Raw genomic sequence first — 21463 nt, forward strand, 5'->3', positions numbered from 1 at the left:
ATGCCTTAGCACATTTTCCTAGTCTTGATCTGATGAGTTAAGCTCTGAAAATATTAACAGTTCAGGAGTAAATACAATCACCCAGCAACCAAATTTCTCTTAATCTATATAATTGCATATCAATCACAAATGGATGCAATTGATAATAAACAAACACATAAAACATGTACGACAATGTATAGTCTCAGCCATAACAATAACAATTATATGACTAAGCTTAAAACACATAATCATATATATATATATATATATATATATATCTCAATAATGCACAACTTGGAGTTGCAACAATACCAACCATATGCCCTTAAACCGCACCGAACCATAATACTAATAACCATATGGTTAGGACTAAATGTACAATCATATGTCAACTTTATACTCTCTTGTTACCTTCAATATGAAACCAATGGCTATTTAGTGGTTACATCCTCTACGAACGAACCCAACCTTTCACTTGTGAGGAGTTACCGGGTCAGGGTTAATTCACTCACTTGTGTAATCTAATTTTTTTTAAATACTAACAATCATGAAATGTCGTACCCCTAATTTAGCCCCCTTATAAATTGATGAAAATTAATTAAGTTCAAGTCCCTTATAGAATAAGTGGGGTAGTTTCAAAAAATTATGAAACAAAGACTACCTCTCGATTTCAACGGTCGGTTCCAAAGCAAGCTCCTGATTCCAATTATCATTGCCAATATCACATGGGTTTAATCAACTACTCCTCTCTCTAGACGAGTATCCACATATTCATACTCACACCCAACTTAATCCACATACCAACTAATGCATAATCACAATTTCTCATTCATCATCATTATTATCATGTATATGAACATATATGTAATTTGCAATAACAATGCATCACCAACCATGCCAATTTACATCATGAATTTAAAAATATTAAACATGTTTTAAATCAACCATTTCAACAAATATTCAATTAATATTCAACTATATAAAATAAGTTTTTCTCGATTACCTTAAACCTTTAAGAGATCAAATATTTATCAAAGTTTGAATGGTGCACAAGATGATTGATTTATAATTAATTATACCAATTATCATTAAAATTATCATAAACAGTCTTTCAACTTTCATAAATCAACACTTTAACTATCCAACATTCCAATCTCTTGCACTTAAGTATAACCATTAAGTTTATTAACTCCTAACAATCCAAATCGCACTTTGAAGTCTAGGGTTCATCCAAAATAGGTGACTCAAGCTTACAATCTTATAAAAACCTTTAAACTATGGTAGAACACTTAAACAACTCTTATTAACTCTATTTAGACTAATAGGTTTGAACCCATAGTCTTAAATCTAAAAATCATCATCTCCTACATTAAATCTCACTTCCCAAACGTGTAGAGGGAAGAAGAAAAAGAGCTATACCAAAATAAAACAAGCTTCAAACACCTCTAAAAATGCCCAAAATTTGATGTTCTAGTAGAGAAAAACACTCTCTGATCACCCCCTCTATTTTAGATCTCACTCTCTTTTTCAAATTGATTTCGCATTTTAAAAAAATGGTTTGAGAAATTATGGTGTGACATAAAAATTTATACTTTGTAGCATAACACACAATGGCTAAAAAATCTATTTTTCTCCACAATTTAAGTCTGGTGACCCAATTCACTTTCGTACACAATCCAAAAGTTAGAGCCAAACCCAATAACGGTTTCTAACTATCCTCAAACTTAATTATAACTTAAATTTCTATAATTTCTCTTCATTAGATTAATAAATCATGGAAAAAATTTTGAAATATTACAACCACTGTAGCTAGAGTTGAGAATAAGGCTAGACTTGTAGACCTTATTTAAATAAGGGTTCAGGCTTAAAAAATGAGATTTTTTAAGGTAATTGAGTTTTTAGGCCCGACCCTGATAAGCATTGGAGAATTTTTGGAAAATTGAGCTTCAGGGCCTAAGCCCTCTAGACTCAGTCTTGATTCCCAACTCTACTGACATTCAATATTTTAATCTGAACAATCCAAATTTACATGTTTATTTTTTATATTTTTATTTTATATATTAAAATAAAAAATTTAATAATCTTTTTTATTGACAATGCAATTTAAATCTAGATAGTCTAATTTAATATTAAATATTTTTATAATTTTTATAAATTTTTATAAAATTTATAATTTTATAAATTTTTATAAATCTTCTATCAATTTTTTTTTCTTCGATCTTAATAACACCATAATAAGAGGAGACTGAATGAGGCCGGTTATTTTTGTTAAGATATAATTATATCTTGCATTAACTAATATTTTTTAAACATAGATACTCCCTGTTCGTTTTTATGAGAATCGTTTAACTGAATTACACACAATTAATGAAGGTAGTGAAAATTAGTTAAAAGTCTTATTTTTTTTTCAAAAATTATATACATTCCAAAAAATATCCCTAAGATTGATTGTATCATTGTAATTTATTTCTTATTCACATTATCATTACATTGAAAAGAAAGACGGATATGCAGAATGAATTCATGAAATATATTTTCGAAATTCATTATTTTTTGAAGTAAATGATGATGTAAGAGAAAAATTGGCCAACAAGATCAAAGAGAGAAGAAAGTTAGAAGATAAATGAGAAATGATGATTTTGGGTTTTGGCAGCTTAAAGGAATTAATATTGGCGAAGTGGTCAATATTTTCATGATCTGGCAATTGGATCTCTTTTGTTTTCATCTTAGGTTCAATTAACCAAGCACTTATTTAATTACATCGACATCATTGTTCACGTGTCACCAGAATTTCGTTTGAATTCTATGACCTTAGATTTAAGCTTTTCCTGGTAATGGACCCTCAGACCAGAAGTTTTTTTCTATTTCAGGCCCCCACTAACCTCTGACTTATTAATTTTAATCCAATTAGCATGCGACGTTCAAGAAAGAAAGTTCATTCTTCAACTGATTTGATAGAACTTGCTAAACTAATTGATTTCAAATGAAATGCTTTGAGACAATTATGTTAGACTAATCAGAACCCCAAGTCACAAAATTTACAGAGAGGATGGACCAGTGGTTTTCAAACTTTAACCTAATGCTTTAACCGCTTAACGATGATGAGAGGGGACTGGGGAGTGAACTTTAATTTTGTTCAGAGGCACAGAAACGTGACAACAGAGAAAACCTGGTGACAGTTTAATAGGTGCTATCATTTCAACTTAAATTCCAAATGCATCTAATAAGTTAATAAATTATAAAATATTATTATAATTAGATTTATTTTCCGTGCATGTTTAAAAGTGAAAAATTAAATAAAATAATTTATTTGAGTCTACTTAACATTAAAATTTTTTATTTATTTAAATTAAATTTAAATAGCATCTTTTTTATTTTAAATTTTTATTTTGCATATATATACTCCATCCGTTTAAAAATATAAAAAAAATTTATCTTTCGAGGTGTAATTATTATTTTTTTTAAAAGTGTCTATATTAATGAATAATTTATATTTATTATAGGGTATTTAATATGATATATTTTTAGTCTTTTAAGGTGTAATCATTGTCTTTTTTTTAAAGTTTCCCTATTGATAATGACTTTATATTTATTGTAGGATATTTAAATAGAGGGAAATATAAAAAAATAGGGTTAGTTGAAATAGGTAACTACTTATTGGAGGTGAGATGCGGTTAAAAATGCCTTATCTAATTTTAAACGGAGGGAGTATTATTTATATGTTTAATACTCTCTTTGTTAAAAAAAATATAAGGCATTTGTAATCAAATCTCACACCCCCCAATAAGTAGTTACTAACTAATTTTATCTTTTTCATATTTATTTCTATTTAACACTTTATAAATAAATATAAAGTCATTCATTATATGAACACTTTTAAAAAGAGGTAATGATTATACCTCTAACGACTAAGAATGTCTTGTATTTTTGAAATCTAATTTCTCAAAAAATAACTTATATTTTTAAACAGAGAGAGTAACTTATTTTATTTTAAATATGTTGTCCTAAAGATAAACATTAGGTCTTTCTTACCTTGCTCTTCTTTTGATTAATATGAGAAAAAAATTAAAATTAAATTAAAAAATAATTTTACTATTAAGTTTTGATCAATATAAACAAAGTTCAAGTTATTTGTGGTTTCTCCCTATGAAGGATGTGAGTGTTTAAATTGTGTCGTTCAAAAATCTAAAAAAAGAAACAAGGTTCAAGAAAGAAGAATGGGCGAGCAAGAGTATGATTTGATGGTGCAGGTAGACTTTGTTTTGATTTGGAAGAGGGTAAAATGTTGTCTGAAAGTTCATAAACTTAGGATATTGTTGTCCAAATATTTTTGCTCCAAGGAACTCATCTCAGTTACATGAATATACCTAAGGAACTCATTTTCATCAAATTTGATGAAAGTGAGTTCTATCATATTAAATAGTGCAATCTTCTTTCATTTCACTGCTGCTTCCATTTCTTTAACCTTATTTCTATTATACCAGATGAGATATTAATGGTTTTCCTCCTCTTTCTTTAGGCCCAAGTTACCTTCACGACTAGTTAGCCTACAAGGGAGGAGGGTATGATTATAGGTGAACAAGACCCATTTAAACTTTAATTTTCAATGCGCTAGAAAGTGAAGTTAAGTTAAAACATAACTAGTTGCTTGCACATTGATGTTCTAATCAATTCATCTACCCCTCCTCTTGCCCTATTGTTAAAAGGTGAAAAGAGGATGTTTTTTTTCTATTTATAAATCATATCCTAAATATTTTACTATAATTTTTTTACCCTACATTAAATATTGATGAGAAAAGGTATGTTATTAAAGAATGTATATTTAATCAAGGTAATATTAAAAAATTATTAAATTTTTAGATAGAATTAATAAATTTTATTTTTTTAATTTTAATCAAAACATGTTAAAATAACTTATAAATAAAATGAGAGAAGTATAAGAATGTAAGCAATACCAACTAATATCAAAGTCATTATTTTAAAAATCAATTCATGCATTGATTATTATATTTTAAAAAGGAAATAAACTAAATATGCCTAGCCTCTTGGGAAATTTTTGCATGAATCCAATTTCGCTATATCATTTATGTTCCATACGATAAATTCACACCATTTCAATTAAATAAAATTTCATGTGTCATTATTTTTAATAATTTTATTTTTATAATAAAATATCTATTTTTTAATTTTTTGCATTCTCTCTCAATTATTATTAATATTAAAATTATTTTATATTTAATGTTATGTAAATATCATCTTTTTGTCAAGGAGAGCAAGAGGCCAAATAAGATTTGCAATAGTGACACAAATGCGATCATTTCAGCATTCAGAGGTTGATTAAGGTTCACGGACTTGGACTGCTAGAAAGAATGCAATTTTAAAGGAAAAATAATAATTGAAAACCTTATAATAACATTAATAACAATTAAAAATTTTAGCTTGCTTACAATTAAAAAAAATATAAATAATTAATTTAAAATTAATAAAAAATATTTGAAATTATTTGTGTTACTTATAAACTTATAAAAATCAATTGTTAATTCAATTTTTTATTTATTAATATATAAATAAAATCTTTTGAAAAATTAAAAAAAGTGAAATTATTTATAATGTCAAGTTTAAAATTTACCAAAATTAAATATAAATTACAAATCAATTACTTATAATTTTTTTATTGCTTGAAAAATGAAATAAAGTTACTTAAAAATTTTTGTAACATTAATTGAAAATTTACCAAAAACTACTGTAAATCTCAAGCTAATTAATAAAAAAATAATTTATTATAATTAAAGATCTTTGTCTCTTACTGAAATTTCAATAACTTGAAATATGTAATTGTTATTAATATTCTTAAAGATCCCTAATTGTCATTTTCTCAATTATAAAAGCTAGATTTTGATTTTTGAAAATAACGTTACTCAACATTTCTCCATATTGGCATTTTAACAATTCATTTATACACATTCTTCTCCCACCTTGCAAGAAAAAATGGAGATAAACGGGGGAAAAAATCCCTAGAAGCTTCTAAATATTTGATCTCCTCTCATCTTATGTGTCAAATAGCTTTAAAGTCTAATTATGTCTCGTGTTTGAACTGCGCAATGTCACACCATGCAAAAATTTTGTGTATCCAAGTAAACTAAGCTTTCCATCAGTATATCGTATCCAATCCCTGACAATTGAATAAGCCGAAGGACCAAGCTTAAACTCCTGCAATCACCGTAAATCATGGGCCAAAAAGATTAGGAACATGTAAATGCTATGAATTGAGAAATTGGAAACATAATCATGTTAGAAAAAGAAACTAATAGCAGCACACGGGATCAGTATCATGGTGCAGTGACCACGTTCAAACCTTTTAATTAGATCAATTTGTTGAGCCGAGGCCAAAGTATTGACTTGTACCTGACCACAATATCAACAAAAAGGCACTAATAGCACTTACTCTTGCTAATTCTTCGACCGATATCACACGGTTGCCCTCTCTCTCTCAAAATGCTCAAAAGCAGTGGAGGCAATGTGCTCCCACGTGTCAAGTGTGCCTCTAATTGGTATGTGCTGATTGCGGCTGCACAGAATTCTCCGAAGTCCATCTTCCGATAGGCAAGCGGCTCCATCTACCAAATTGTTCAGGCAAAAAAAACAAAAGATAATATATCAGTTACTGTCAAGTATGGATACAGAGCAACTTTCTCATTGTCTCGTTCATAAATAAATGCCACAAAGCAGAACTCCAGGGGTAATAGGCTTCACGTTATAGCAAGGGGTTCCATTCCAGAAATCATTCTCAGACTTGGATGCTCTGGTACCAAAAAAATTCCAAGACATCTTTCAAGTCTGCACTTGGCAGGAAGTTTCCTAAAGCTTGACTCAAATGTTCCAAAGCAGGAACTTATCAAGGCAAAAGCAGTTGCACGTTATGTCATCAATACAATATGGCCGTGTACATGTTCTCCAGACCTTTTATATTCACAACTTATAGCAGGAAAATTCCTATCAGCACAACTTTCGAAAAAATCCAGGAACTCAAGCACAATAAAGCAAATTGCAGCAACCCAATTTTGTTAAAGATATTTTGCACAGGATAATTCCTCACCGTATGTATAATATCTAGAACCCTTGACTCCCTCATGGCATTGGTTGAAATTACGTACAAGAGCCTGCAAAATCACTTAGAAAGTGAATCATGACGAGATTAAAACACGCTAAAGGAAATCCAGGGAACACAGCACTCATGCAAACATGACGAGAGCAAACTATATGGCAGAGAAAGTTGGGCTAGTTATAACCATTTTTGAAGTTGTCAAGGGAGACATAGCCGTCTTTATTTGGTTCTAACAATCTGAATTGTGCTCTCAGATATACCAATTGATCTTCTGACAAGGCTTTTGAAAGGGCCTGCATTGGAGAAATAAGGAAGATGAGTTACCATACAGGGGAAAAAGGAAATTAATAATAGAACATCTTCAAATTTGAGTTGACAGAAACAATATGTTCAAGAAAATCAAATTGAAAGAGATTTTCTTTAAAATAAATAAGCATCCCTGGTGAATGTCAAGCAACTACCTCCAGGTATACAAGAGCATGTTCTCGGAATAAAGATTTATGAAAAGGGGCCAAAACCCCCGAGGGGGGGCGTTATAATGTCAAGGATTTCACAAACCAAAATCAAATTGAATCTATTTGTAGTCAAGAATACTAAATTATAAATTTATAATATAAGATAATCTCACCAGATGGAAAAAAAATGTGCATATACATGAAGGAAGTAATAAATAGAAAATATCAGTAAAATATTTAAAACATCTCATATATGTATCAATGTAAACACGTGTGTGTGTGTAAGAGAGAGAGAGAATGTAATAACAAGAAACAAAAGATTCAGCATGAGCATATCTAAGGAAATGAAATAAATAGTACCTTTAGTGCTGCTCGTTTGAATGGTGTTGCAAGAAGATAACACTTCACCAATTTGTAAACTAATATATCTAAAGGTATAGGACGGTTGTCATCCCTCAGCCAAGGGTGAGCTGCATTTCCACAGGCGTTGCATTGATTAATTTTAAAATTTTTATTGAAAAACGCTCTTTTAAGGTCAGACCCATAATCTACATCTATAATTAATGCATCCAAAAGACATTGTCAGAAGAGGTACAAAGTATAATAATACTCCAGATAGGCATGGGTCATGGAACATACGTAAAATGGCTCGATAGTAACAACATCGACTTATATATATATATATATATATAACTATGGATACAAAGACAAAGAGACAAGGGATTTATATAGTAATGGTTTCTGAGTTTTGGATCCCCTCAACAACAACAACAACAACAACAACAAGCCTTTATCCCACTAGGTGGGGTCGGCTACATGGATTGCAAGACGCCATTGTGCTCTATCATTTATTAAGCTTTTAGAAATATTATTAATTAGAGATCATGTTCAACAACTTCCAAGAGTGTTCTCTTAGGCCTTCCTCTACCTCTCTTAATCGGACTCAAAGTTATATGTTCCACTCTTCTCACTGGTGCCTCCCTTGGTCTTCTTTGTACATGCCCAAACCATCTCAACCAATTTTCTACCATTTTTTCCTCAATAGGTGCCACCCTCACTTTTTCACGTATGTGCTCATTTCGAATTTTATCTTTACGTGTATGTCCGCACATCCATCGTAACATTCTCATCTCTGCTACTCCAACTTTATGCTCTTGCTGTCCCGTTAGAGCCCAGCATTCACTACTATATAACATTGCCGGTCTGATAGAGTACGATAAAAACTTTCCTTTAAGTTTATTAGGCACCCTACGGTCACAAATAACTCCTTTAGCTTTTCTCCAATTAAACCACCCAGCTTGAATTCTATGTGAAATATTTCCACTGATTTCGCCATCATTTTGAATAATGGCTCCCAAAATATCTAAACTTTTCCACTTGAGGTATAATTTGATCTCCCAATTTCACTTCGAAATTATTTTCGAATAGTCCTTTACTATGTAAAAATATCTAAACTCCGCCTATGTTTATAGCCGGTCCCAAGCCCGGGTAAAGGAGGAGGGTTGTGTTAGGCCATCAACAGCCAATGTAAAAAATTTGTTGAATCTATCATGAACAAGTTTGGATCCCCTCAAGTGTAAAAACAATTAAAGTGCATCTAAAGTAAAAAGGAGTAACACACAGTGAGTATATGGGGCCTACTTCCCATCTTTCCATCCACTTCTGTTCTCTTTATTTCTCTCTTGCTATGGAAACACTTAATAGGCTTCACACTCTAAGTATCCAAATTAGTACGAAATCAGAAGGTGGACCCATAATCAACAAAGTTGCCTTATTTTATTTAATTTTTAAAAAATCCTGTCAACATGCTTATCATTATGCGTCATTAAGAATATTACCATCTAAAAGGCCAGTGTTGTCATGTTTAAAACCCTCCAGCTTATGGGCAAACAGATGTGAAAACTTACTTAGAGCTTGGACAGCAGTCATTCTTTTCCTGTAATCCTTGTTCAGAAGCCTTTTTACAAAGTCCTTGGCCTCTGCAGATACAGTAGGCCAAGGCAAGTCATCAAAATTAGGATCAGCTCTGAGCACTGCACGAAAAATTCCAGATTCTGTTCGAGCCCAGAAAGGTCGACTTCCACATAACAAGATATAGGTGATAACACCTATACTCCATATATCTGCTTCCAGACTATATGATCTGTGAAGGACCTCAGGTGCAACATAGTAGGCACTTCCAACGATGTCATTCAATCTTTCATCTGCACATAAACATCCAGGAAGGAGTTGAGAGATGTAAGTATAGATGAGGAAAATAACTTCTTAAGGATCCTAATTGTATTGATTTCATACATGTTCTTCAATGGTTCAAAGACACAATAGATGAGCAATTGAATCAAGGGACCCATGAAACACACAGCAAAGTAAAGAAATTGAGGGGAAGCTGTATGTTTTGAATGCATACCCATTTGAAAAGAAAATAGTTTCACTAGTCAAAACACAGGTTTAAGAAAGATCCTTATGCTAAGAGTAGCCGCAATATTGAGGTGAGGTTTATGTTTACTAGAAATTGCCCATGTTCTATTAAAAAAAGATTGGCATGCCTGGAAGATGAAATCAAGGATGACTTTGATTATTAACCTGGTCTAATGAAGTCAGAGAGACCAAAATCAATAAGCTTCATATCAGCATCTTCACTTCGTGAAGTGAACAGAAAATTCTGTAAAAGAAGAGCAAAACCAGCAAGGCTCCATAAATTCTCCATGTGGGTGCACAAGTTGGATTAAGAAAATAATTAGATGTCAATATTGCAAATCATTACAGGGACAAGATTTAAAGCACAACCTCAGGCTTTAGATCACGGTGCACCACACCTTGGAGATGACAAAAAGCAACAACACTTAAAATCTGCAAAACTATAACTTTTGCATCTTCCTCAGTATACTTGCCTCCCCTATAATAGAGGAAAAAATTTTAAATCAAAATACTAAGAGAGCATATCAACTAGAAAGATCACAACAATAACAAAGGAAAAACTAACCTTGACAAAATTCTGTCAAGAAGCTCCCCCCCTTCACACAATCTGACAAGATAAAAAAAGCTCAGAAAGATCACTATATTATGAAAGCTACTACAATAGAAGATGCATGCTCCCCACAATTCAACCATAAAATAAGAAAAACCATAATCAAAATCCATGTTGAACAAAGGATTTAATATTTTAATCAAGTATTTAAAGAGTGTGGCTGACCTCATTTAAACCATCTATTAATTAGGGAAATCATACAAAAAAAGGAATCAACACTGGGAAACAGGAAATTGATTGTAGAAAGTAACAAGGCAGCAACAAATCATGACGATGACGACAACAATAAAAGGACACAACATGTTATTGTAACACTACCACTAAAGGTCTTGCTACTTAAATCAGTCAAGCTTTGCCTAAAAGCAAGGGTTAAGTTCTAAATTTGAGGAATGGGGTATCAGAGTAAAAGATTACTTCTGTACCTCAATTTGATTGCTTGAAAATAGCACCCAGAAAAAACATGATAAAATTCAGTGCTTCACTTCAAAGATGCTACCAAATTCTTCATCTAAATAATAATGAATACAGGATAAAAGGCGTACTCCATAACTATGTACACATTGTTGGCATCCTCACAAGCATCATGATATTTGACAAGATGCTTATGGCCGGATAGAGCTTTCAACATCTTCACCTCTCTTCGAACATCTTCAATTGCTATTGCTGTTGTCATCTGCCAAATAAATCTTATTAAGATGCAGCAGTTGGTTTAACAAGAATTACTAAATAAAGCTGCAAAATTATGGCTTCACAAAATAGTATGCAGTAATACTAACTAAAGGCACATATATTGTATGACCTATCCAACAAATGAGCTTACATTGCATGTTGGAATAACCATGAAATCAACAGTATACTAACATGCACTTCCTTAGAAAAGATCTTAACACCGGGTATTTATAAATCAAATGCCTTTACAAATAAACAAAGCACTTGATTATAATAGAATGAATGGACTTTCGCTAAAAGAAAAATAAGTACTGAAATATGACACATTTGTAAGATGTTTTTGGTCACAAAGGAATCCAGGTTGGAAAACTCATAATCTTGTCATCAACACCAATCAATCGTTGATCAAGCCTCCATTTTAACAGCTTTATGTTCCTAATTAATCCTAATCAAATTTTATATTCAACTACCACCAGAGCAACAAATGCAATACAACACCTACACGTATTCACATGATAAAGGGTCTGCTATTTTATAATCCTTCGTGGTTACAACTGTCAGTCAAGAACAAGAACTTCTCCTATATCATTTATTCCACGGACACGCGCGCGGGCGAGCATTGTATATACGAATACTTGTATGTAAATATTTTAATTATTGTTCTATACAGTTCACAAAAAACCTTTCTTTATCAACACCACCACAAACAAACTAAAGAGATGCAATGCCATCAAATCTGTCCAAATGTAACAGACAAGGTAGGACCTAGGGAGATCTCATGCCATTGCTAGCTTGACTCAGTAATTACTAAAATGACTTCTGATTTTTTTGCGCTATTTACAACTTTTATAGGGACACACTGACACTCCTTAGAAACTCTCATATCACATGTTCCACTCCACTGCCTCAGTGAAGCATCATGATTAGTCTAAGAAAATTCCAAAGAAAAAAAGACAAATAACTCTAATGTCAGGCTACCCACGTCAAATTCCTGAAGTGCTATATATATATATATATGAAAATCTCACAGAAAAGTGTCTAGTTGAGAGTGATGCTAATCATGTCTATTGAATTCCAGAATAATCATTTTCTACCGTTAGATTTTAGTGTCCAGGGCATCAAGTACAAATTTCAGAACTTCAATCTGGTGGAACGTCTGTACTTTTGTCGGATATCCTACCATCCATTTCAGTTCGATAGGCACCAGGGGTTAAAAGAAACAATGCTAAACTACAGCACAAGCATCATTCTCAAATAACCAAGATTCTCTCAGGTTCTAGGCAACAGATCAATCAAACACAAGAAATTCAAATGTAACTAACGCCAACCAAAGGGTTCAAACGCCATAAGAGTCCAATATTTATCAGAATCAACTAGCCAGACATGCTCCCCGAGAGAGAGAAAAAATCCAGAAAATATAAATACAAAAAAATTAAACGAAAGATCGTGTCAGAGAAGATTGACCATTTCAAGATCATGAAACTTACCATCAATACTCCGAATATCACACCAAAAACATGAAAAAGATGAACTAAGATTGATTATAAAACTAGCCAACTTCAATTTGCAGGAAATAAAAAATTTACGACATTATACCTTCGCCTTCGAGATGATTTTCACTGCTACAGGATGGTCTTTGAGCTCTCCCTTCTTGCCCCTTGCAGAGCACGTGTGACCAAAATGGCCCCTTCCCACTTCCTTTCCTAACTCATACTTAGCTCCAAAATCTTACTATACCCAAAGCTCTTGTCCAGCGCCTGCTCCGGTTCTGTCCCACGGTCCTCGGGGATCGGGCCCTCCTTGGGTTTCCCGTGCCCAAGCCGCTTCGCCAGCGACGCTCTGATATGCTTCGCCGGCGACGGAGGAGGGAACGGTCGTCGAAAAAACCTCCTGGGCGTCGATGTCCTCGCCGGCGACGGCGACACCCCACCCGGAAACGGACTTGCGTTGACGCCTTGCGGGTACGGGCTCGGCCACGGGCTCGCGTTGGACGATCGGGCAGGCGTGTTCTTCACCGATGGAAGCCCGTTGCCACCGCTCCTGACGGCAGAGGCGACTGCGGAGGGCCACCGAAATCGCCAATAATGGTGGTTGTGTTTGCGGCACCGTCATTTTCAGCGGTGGGATTGGTCTTGCCGTAGCACTGCCCCATAGGAAGAGCTAGCTCCGGCTCTGTATCTGATCAGCGCTCAGTCAAAGTCCACACATCGGACGGCCAATGACCCTGGACCCTCTGGATTCAATTCTCGCCGGAAATTTACGCGAAATAGAGAGAGATCTACAACGAGAAAACGTTAAAGAAGGAGAATTTCAGTCAGGTAGAGAGATAAAGAAGAACGAAGAGGGAGAGAGACTGAGAATGAGACAGAGAAAGCAAGACAAGGTCTGTTAACAAACAAAGGCGAGTGTGACGCTAAAGGATTAGGCGGGAATTGCAAGCAACTTCGCGGTACGGAATGGAAAATCCTGAGGACCCCAGTAGACCTACGATCTGTATCCAACATGTGAATATCGAGAATAAGGCGATAATCACAGCCGTTGATTCTCCAAATCGATGTGTTTTCTGTTATATGGGATAGTTTCCGGTGTAAGCTGCCTAGTACCTTTCGTTTTGTCTTTTGCTACTTTCGTTGCAGTTATTGTGATTTTAAAACAAAAAACACAAACAAAAGGGGCAAGAAAGAAGGGAAAAAAAGGAAGGAAAGTTTAAAAATGGGAAGGTGGGTGGGTTTCTCTTCACTGGAGGCTGGTGTAAGAGTGGGCCCATGGACTCAGGAACATTAGTTGTAGCTGACGTTGAAAGACGTAAATACCCTAAGAAGACACGTGGCCAGAGATGGGAGAGTAGAGTAGAATAGGGGATCTACTGGATGATGCAGGCGATGATGAAAGTAGATTTCCTTGGAGGGAATAAAGAGCTGGGGAAGGTTGAAGAGGAAGAACATAGGCTGGTCAGAAGGTTCGAAACGAGGTGTGGTTCGACGCGGGACGTGGTTTGGTACGGATCTGATCGTATTCTGTTGCCTTCCCAGTCAATAAATTGAATTCATTTTACGGGCATAATCATATTTTAGAAGTAAAATGCTAATATTGTTAATTAAAGAAATAAATCTTCCCCGGATCTTCATTTTTATAGATGGAAGATTTTTATATTATTAAGAAATAACGGTGCAGAATAAAAGGCACAAAATAGAAAATGTTTTTAATATTAAAACTTTTAACAATGATGATTGAATATAAAACAATTAAAGTGTCAGAATGAAATTTACATTGTTTAACTACTGTTTCCTACATCCTAAATTGCAAAGCACTTTTAAAATAATATTATGCTATTCATTTCCAGCAACAAGAAGGAACGAAGGATAATATCTTCTTTTGATTGTGCTCAGTTAGTTTTTAATTTGGTTCTTTTGTAATCTTGTTTGCAAATAAAAAAAAAAAAAAAAGGAAGGAGACTATCTTCTTTCTTTTGTTTTATTATTCTTTTCTTAGATATAAAGACATTACTGCAAAGGAAATATCCCATGGCAGAGAGAGGCTATACTAGCCATTGAATTTGGTAGCTAGGTGGACTAAATTAATTATAAAGATACTTTTAATATGTCAATTATTTAATTTTGTATAAATAGTTGTAACATACTCTCTTTATTAAAAATATAATATATTTTTAATCTAATTTTATTTCTCAATAAAATAGTTACTTATTTTCAAATCAATCATATCTTTTCATATTTATCCTATTAAATACTTACAATAAATATAAAGTTATTATCAATAGGAGTACTATTGAAAAAAAGCAATGATTACACCTTAAAAAATTAAAAATGCTTTATATTTTTTAACATCCAATTTTTCAAAAAATACTTTATATTTTTAAAGAGGAGAAATAAATTTTTTTGGTTATATGGAATCAGTTTATTACATTTTATTATAAAAAATAATAATACGCTTAGTCTATAACAAAATTAATGTGTATAAATACAATATGCAGTTTATATTGTTGTTGTTATACATAGACTAACTTATTAAATAGTTTTCCAATAATTTAAGCCTATAAATATAATTAGAAAAAACTGAATAGGTTTTCCGAAGAGCTGTTATACTTTCACCCTTTTAACTGCATATCTTTTGGGGAAAGAATCTCGTCACATAAATATCGCCATCATCATATTCGAAAGCTCTCCTTTTTCCCTTAAGAGATGATTGGTAACCAATTAATAATGATCACCTATGTCCAAATAAAATAAATAATTATGGCATTTTATTCGTCTGGTGACCTGAATCACAAGCCTTTCACGTAAGATATGCTTATTCAAGTGGATATAGTATATAATTCGGTGAGTAATTTTCTTCAAACTTAGCATTCGTTTTTCCTTTAAATTTTATGAAAAAACACCTTTGATGCTATAGTTTTAGAATCTTCAGTGCTAATTTTCAAAGTCACAAATGCAGAATAGAATGCCTATCTGGAAAGAATATTAAAAATAATCATCTATTCATCAACACTTATGCATGCAAATTGGCTCGTCCTTTTCCTTATCATATTCACATATATGCTTCCAGAAATTATTATTGTAACAATGCAGTTAAAATAAAATAAAAAAACCTTTATTTTTCCAACTAATTTTTACGTGAGTCAAGTCTTGAAAGTTAACTAAAACAAGGACATGCCTTTAAGTTTAAATAGCACAAACAGATTATCTACTAATAAGATGTATTTATGCTGACAGCAAAATTTAACAATGCATTGTCTTGTAAATTACATATCAAATATTTACCAATTGAACTAATCTTTTTTTTTTTTAGAGTTTGATCCTATTTTCATTTAAGCAAGAGTTTCGCATCACTATTATTCTGGTGCATTTAATTTTAGGCATAGGTGATAAGTGATAAATCATAAGATTGGAGTAAATTCTCCCTTTGAAGAATAATTAATACTTAGGTGTTTGTTGATACGAGTTTTTTATCGAATGGACAGTATTTGATTTAATCAAAATATTTTAAAAAGACGTTATACAGTTACAGAATTATTCAAGAATTATTCAATCGCAGTTTCTCAAATCAGTTTCATTTATAAGTCAGATATTTCCATGCAGTTAATCGAGACATGGATGTAACTCTTGAATATATTATATATATATATATATAACATGTTTAGCTATGCAGATTCCTTCCTTGTCAAGTCATGTTAGGTCCAAGAAGAAGGTTACATATAACATGTGAATAGTGTAGTTCTATAAAATTTGCACGATTTTATGTTAATATCGATTGATGAATAAAACTTAGTCTAATACAGAGTGAAAATGACCCTGCCATGGTGATGATATGACGAAAGAAGAGAACTTGTTTGATTAATTATCTAATAGATGATGTATATTATATTGCTATTAATTAATTGTTTGAAAAGCAAATAGCTTCTCGACGCATTAATCATGCCTAAACTCTAATTAGGCGTGCGGAACAAAGTTGGAGTTGGCTTCACATTTAATTTGGTTGTCTTGTTTCTTTAAATCATCGTGATGGTTATAACTAAAACTTTCATTATGGACCCCAGAGAAAAACTTCGTGTCAGATTAATTCCATTTATGAAAATTGAATGAAACATTAATTTGAAACGTGAAAGCCAAATTGCCTATGAAGATTTTGGGAACAATAGAGCAGGTCTTTCTGTTTTGAGCTTCTAGAGAACTTCACGATAATAATTTGATTTTCTTAAAAAAAATTGTCAGTTTGAGAAGACTTTACTTATTGATGCTCATAAGAAATTATCTTTTATTTAATTCGGTCATAATTAAAGATAGCAAAGAAAAAGAAGATATAATTATTTTATATTTAAGTCTGTTATCTTAAAAGAAAATTATTAAATTACTGTTAAAAAGTTTAATTTTCATTATGAATTATTTACCCTGAGCCAGCTTGATCGTACATAAATTAATTGAAATTATTGTTTTTTCCCTAAGGTATCCCCATGACAAACAACTATAAGACTAATTTTTTGAAAAAATTTAAATACTATTTAAAGAGTTATCATTTCCTAAAAGATGAATTGAAATTATTGTCAATACGTACATAACACACAGCAAAGGAATTGAAACGGGGCCAGGGTTGCTTGCAATAGCACTCAAGGGATCATTACTGCCCATTACTTCATCCGTCTCAGAATATTGTCCTTTAAAGACTATATACGCATATTAAAAAGTGTAATTAATATGTAAAATATGATGTATTTTATTTCTTTTATTAAAAATATAAGGTATTTTTAATTGAATCTCACACTCTAATAAAATAATTAATTATTTTTAAACTAACCCTATCTTTTCATATTTACCTCTATAAACATCATAAAATCAATGTAAAATAATTTATTTAATAGGGCCACTTTTTGAAAGAAAAAAAATAATGATTACACCTCAAGAAATTAAAAATATTTTACATTTTTTAACGTTTAATTTTTTAAAAAATGCTTTATATTTTTAAATAGAGGGAGCATCAAATTTGTTTTTCCATTATTTTTATACATCTAATTGTTGTGCTAACAGTGCTTTAATACCTTTAAAGGAGAAAATAGGAAAAATATTATTAAATAATGTTTTAAGAGCCTTGAAAATATGAATAATATAGATATATTTAATGACCTGGCTTTAAATAAATTGCCTTGCTATTTAAAAAAATTGAAGTCCAGCTCAAATAAAAAATTCACGGTGAACCTTCAAATATGGTGCACAACATTTGTTATTATAATTTTTTAGTCTCTCTTGAATCTGTTTCAGCTATAAAATTTGATTTTTAAAATTTAATTTTTATCAATTTAATCCTTTAAATTTATAGTATCAATTATCAATTTATTCATTATTATTTAAAAATTAGTAACACTATTAAATTCTATTGATATGGATAACATAATATTGATAACAATTATGTGGGATAAATACAAAAATGTAATTATTGTAAGAAAAATAGACTTAGAAAGTTTTTTTAAAAAATAATAGAACGAAGCATGAAGGATTACATTAATAAAAATTAAATTAGTTTGACTGTTAATTTGTTTTTATTTAACTCTGTGTGTGTGAAGTTATTAATATATTCACACATTAGATTAATTCAAGTGTCAATTTATATTTTAAATTTTAAAGGACTCATGCAATGATTTAAGAAAATATAAGGGATTAAATTGATAAAAAATTAAATTCTAGATATCAAATTAATAGTTGAGACAAATTTAAAAAATTATTAATTTTGTTATCATTTAAAAAAAACTCTTTTATAATTTTCTCTTATTTCTTTCATAGGTCATGCTCCAAAAAGGAGGATTAAAACAAAGGAGACTATGATTTACCATAGTTAGTGGATTTTTTATTCCAATAATCGAGTTGAAAATTTTTTTTGCCGTTCCTTTAAACTTGTGTCGTCTGTCGTCGCATCATAATGTTTGAAAACGGCCATCAACATTAATGTAGTGTGCTGATAGAACATGGACCAAAATAGACCGTATAATTATATACATATTTTCGACAAAATTTGTTCAAAAAAGCACTTCAAGCATTAAAAGGATCTATGGGCCATGAAGTCAACCACTACCGAGAAACATCATTGAATCAACGACAGTAAGGTATCTCAATGGGGTTATTGGGCATGCGCGGAAGAGACAGTTGTCAAAAAATTGTTAATTAACGTCTGAATTCTATTAAAAACAGTATTCATATTTAATATTTAATCATATTTTAAATAAAATTACCTCTGATAAGATAGAATATCTGTGGGTAATCAAAAAATCATGGTAATGTGTTTAAATTTCTAGCTACTATAATTAAGCTCATTATGATTTATGAAGCTCGTTACTTGATTCGGTACCCTTCCCTATTGTTAAATCATTAAAAATACTAATGATGATCTAGGTAGAGGCATCATATTTATTGCGATTATTGTAATTATTTTAAATTATATTTTCTACACAACTCTGCGCCTTTGTTAAACCTCTTTTCTCTCTAGAGTTGATGTATTCTCATGCTTGTCATAATAGTAATGGATAAGTCTAAAATGAGTGAGCTGGTTCATTTTCATCTGTTCAGTTTTCCTGCTATTCTGACCATACATTTAGGTAGCATGTGTGGACATATTCCTACAGTTCTTTAAAATATATTTGCTAGTTAATTGCTAAATTTTATATTTAACTATCATATCAAGTATTATGCATGTTTAACAATTAGATATATAATATATATATATATCTTTGGATATTATAAAAGTTTAGTGGAAAGAGCCCCACCACTCATTGGCAGAGCCACGTTGGAGTGAGGGGTACAATACACCCCCTCACTTTCAGAAAAATTATAAATAAGACATAAAAAGTTTACGACTTTATATTTTTTTATTTTTGATATTTTGTCCCTTTTGAATTAAATAAAAATATTTATATTTAAAAACTTTAAATATATAATATTTAATGATTTAAATAAGATATGAAAAGTATATTTAGAATAAAAGACCATATCAACTTATTCAATATAATTTTTTAAAATAAAAAATAATAATAAATTTATTATTATTATTATAATTTTATCATAGCATAATTATTACTATTTTTTAAAAAATATTAATTTTTGTAATAAATTATTTTGTACCCCTGACTTAAGAGCCTAGCTCCGCCACTGCCGCCCACTCACAGCTTGTAAATACACAATTTATTTTAAATTTTGTTTTATATTGATGGATTTATATGGATTAGCATGGTGTTCATTTTCACGATGCATGAAGACAATTCAGGATAATATTGTTTTTGGCAAAAAAAAAAAATCACGTTGTTCGCTTTACATGGTGCGTAAAGATAATTCAAGAGGGATTGTCTATTGGATCAAGGTTTTAAAAAAAAGATTTCAATTTTTAGTCACTTCCCTGTTCATGGTAAATACTCATTGACTCATCCATTCTCTAGTTTGATTAACAAATTATAAATCTCACCATGTATAATTGGATCATCATTTTTCGATAGAATATTTAAAGAATTCGATGATCGTAATGATTGAATTGCCTCATTAAAATCTTCTCATGGGTGTGAATTTCCCTTCATAAAAAATTTCTAGTCCACTCTTGTCCAGCTACTCAAGTGGCAACGTTTTGTCAATAAATATGTATGTGTATATTGTCGGAGAGAAATTAAATTCAGAAAGCCCGGAGCCTTGGGTTCACTGGCCATAGCAGCATTCTCGAGATGCTTAAATCGCGGGTTCGAACTGCGCCTGCAAATGTTTCAACATTTGCCTACTAAAACAAAAAAATTAGAACCGTTTGGTTCAACTGTCCGGGAAGATCCTGTCTCACCTAGATCGGGTTAATTTGAGCCACATTAAAGTTCCTTCAGCCCAACTTAACATGGACACATGAGGCCAAGTGCTCCATTTAAAAACAACAAAAAGCAGCAACAATTGTGTACGGCAAGTAAAAAGGCCTTTTTTTCGAAGGGACAGTTAGCTTTCGTTGGTTGTTGGGTGGTGTGTCCCAATTTTGCCGGCGTGAATGAATAAGACGTTTCAATGCATTAAAACATTTCTTCGACCCAGATATAAGATGCAAAAAATATTGATATATAGCTGCTTATGGATGTAACGTTAGATGTTTGTGCCCACAAGTTTGTTATCCTTTTAATGTTAAATTGTCCCTTTTATTTTAACTTAACTTATCTATCTTGATTTCTAAAATATGTGAAAGATTTTTCACTTCAGAAGGTTTACATTCACCTACTAGATTTGCGATTCTTTCTTAAAAGAAAAACATTGGGCTTTTCTGTGGCCCAATAATTGCTTATTCTTGCGTTAGAATATGGCCCAAGAAATAAAACTGGAAAAGACACCGTGCGATCCAAATTGATGCTTCAATGTCGTTTACACGTCCAATAATTGCCCTAAAATCTTTGTCAAAAAAAAAAAAATTGCCCCCAAATATTATTCAAAGGGCACCAAGGGTAGCCGGAAGGATTCAACTCATCTTTTTCGAAAATTTTTATTAATAATTTTATTAAAATGAAAAACAAAAATTCAGAGACGTGAATAATTTTTGGACTTTCCATAAAATATCAATATAGGACACACGTATAATATTTATAAAACTGAAAATAAAAAATTCAGAACAACCTTAATTAACCCTAACTCATATGGAGAAAATGCTAGTTATAGAACACTCTGCCTTCCTTGGCCAAAAAAAAAGAAAAACACTGCCTGTACCTTTCTC

At 31.6% G+C, this 21463-nt stretch overlaps 1 protein-coding gene across 1 annotated transcript; it reads right to left on the bottom strand.

Moving 5' to 3' along the window:
• Positions 1-5875: 5875 nt before the first annotated feature.
• Positions 5876-13591, bottom strand: LOC129290802 (CDPK-related kinase 3). Its single transcript, XM_054927807.1, is given in 16 exon segments — positions 5876-6192; positions 6428-6472; positions 6475-6519; positions 6522-6599; positions 7079-7126; positions 7128-7153; positions 7272-7380; positions 7903-8012; positions 9450-9746; positions 10126-10204; positions 10330-10438; positions 10526-10567; positions 11113-11243; positions 12836-12966; positions 12969-13280; positions 13283-13591. Coding segments are annotated over 16 exon segments (1809 nt in total). The 5' UTR covers positions 13392-13591; the 3' UTR covers positions 5876-6054.
• Positions 13592-21463: the final 7872 nt, after the last annotated feature.

The sequence above is a fragment of the Prosopis cineraria genome, unplaced genomic scaffold (genome assembly GCF_029017545.1).
Source record: "Prosopis cineraria cultivar Desert tree isolate PC_DT_omini unplaced genomic scaffold, ASM2901754v1 PC13, whole genome shotgun sequence".
Taxonomy (NCBI): Eukaryota; Viridiplantae; Streptophyta; class Magnoliopsida; order Fabales; family Fabaceae; genus Prosopis; species Prosopis cineraria.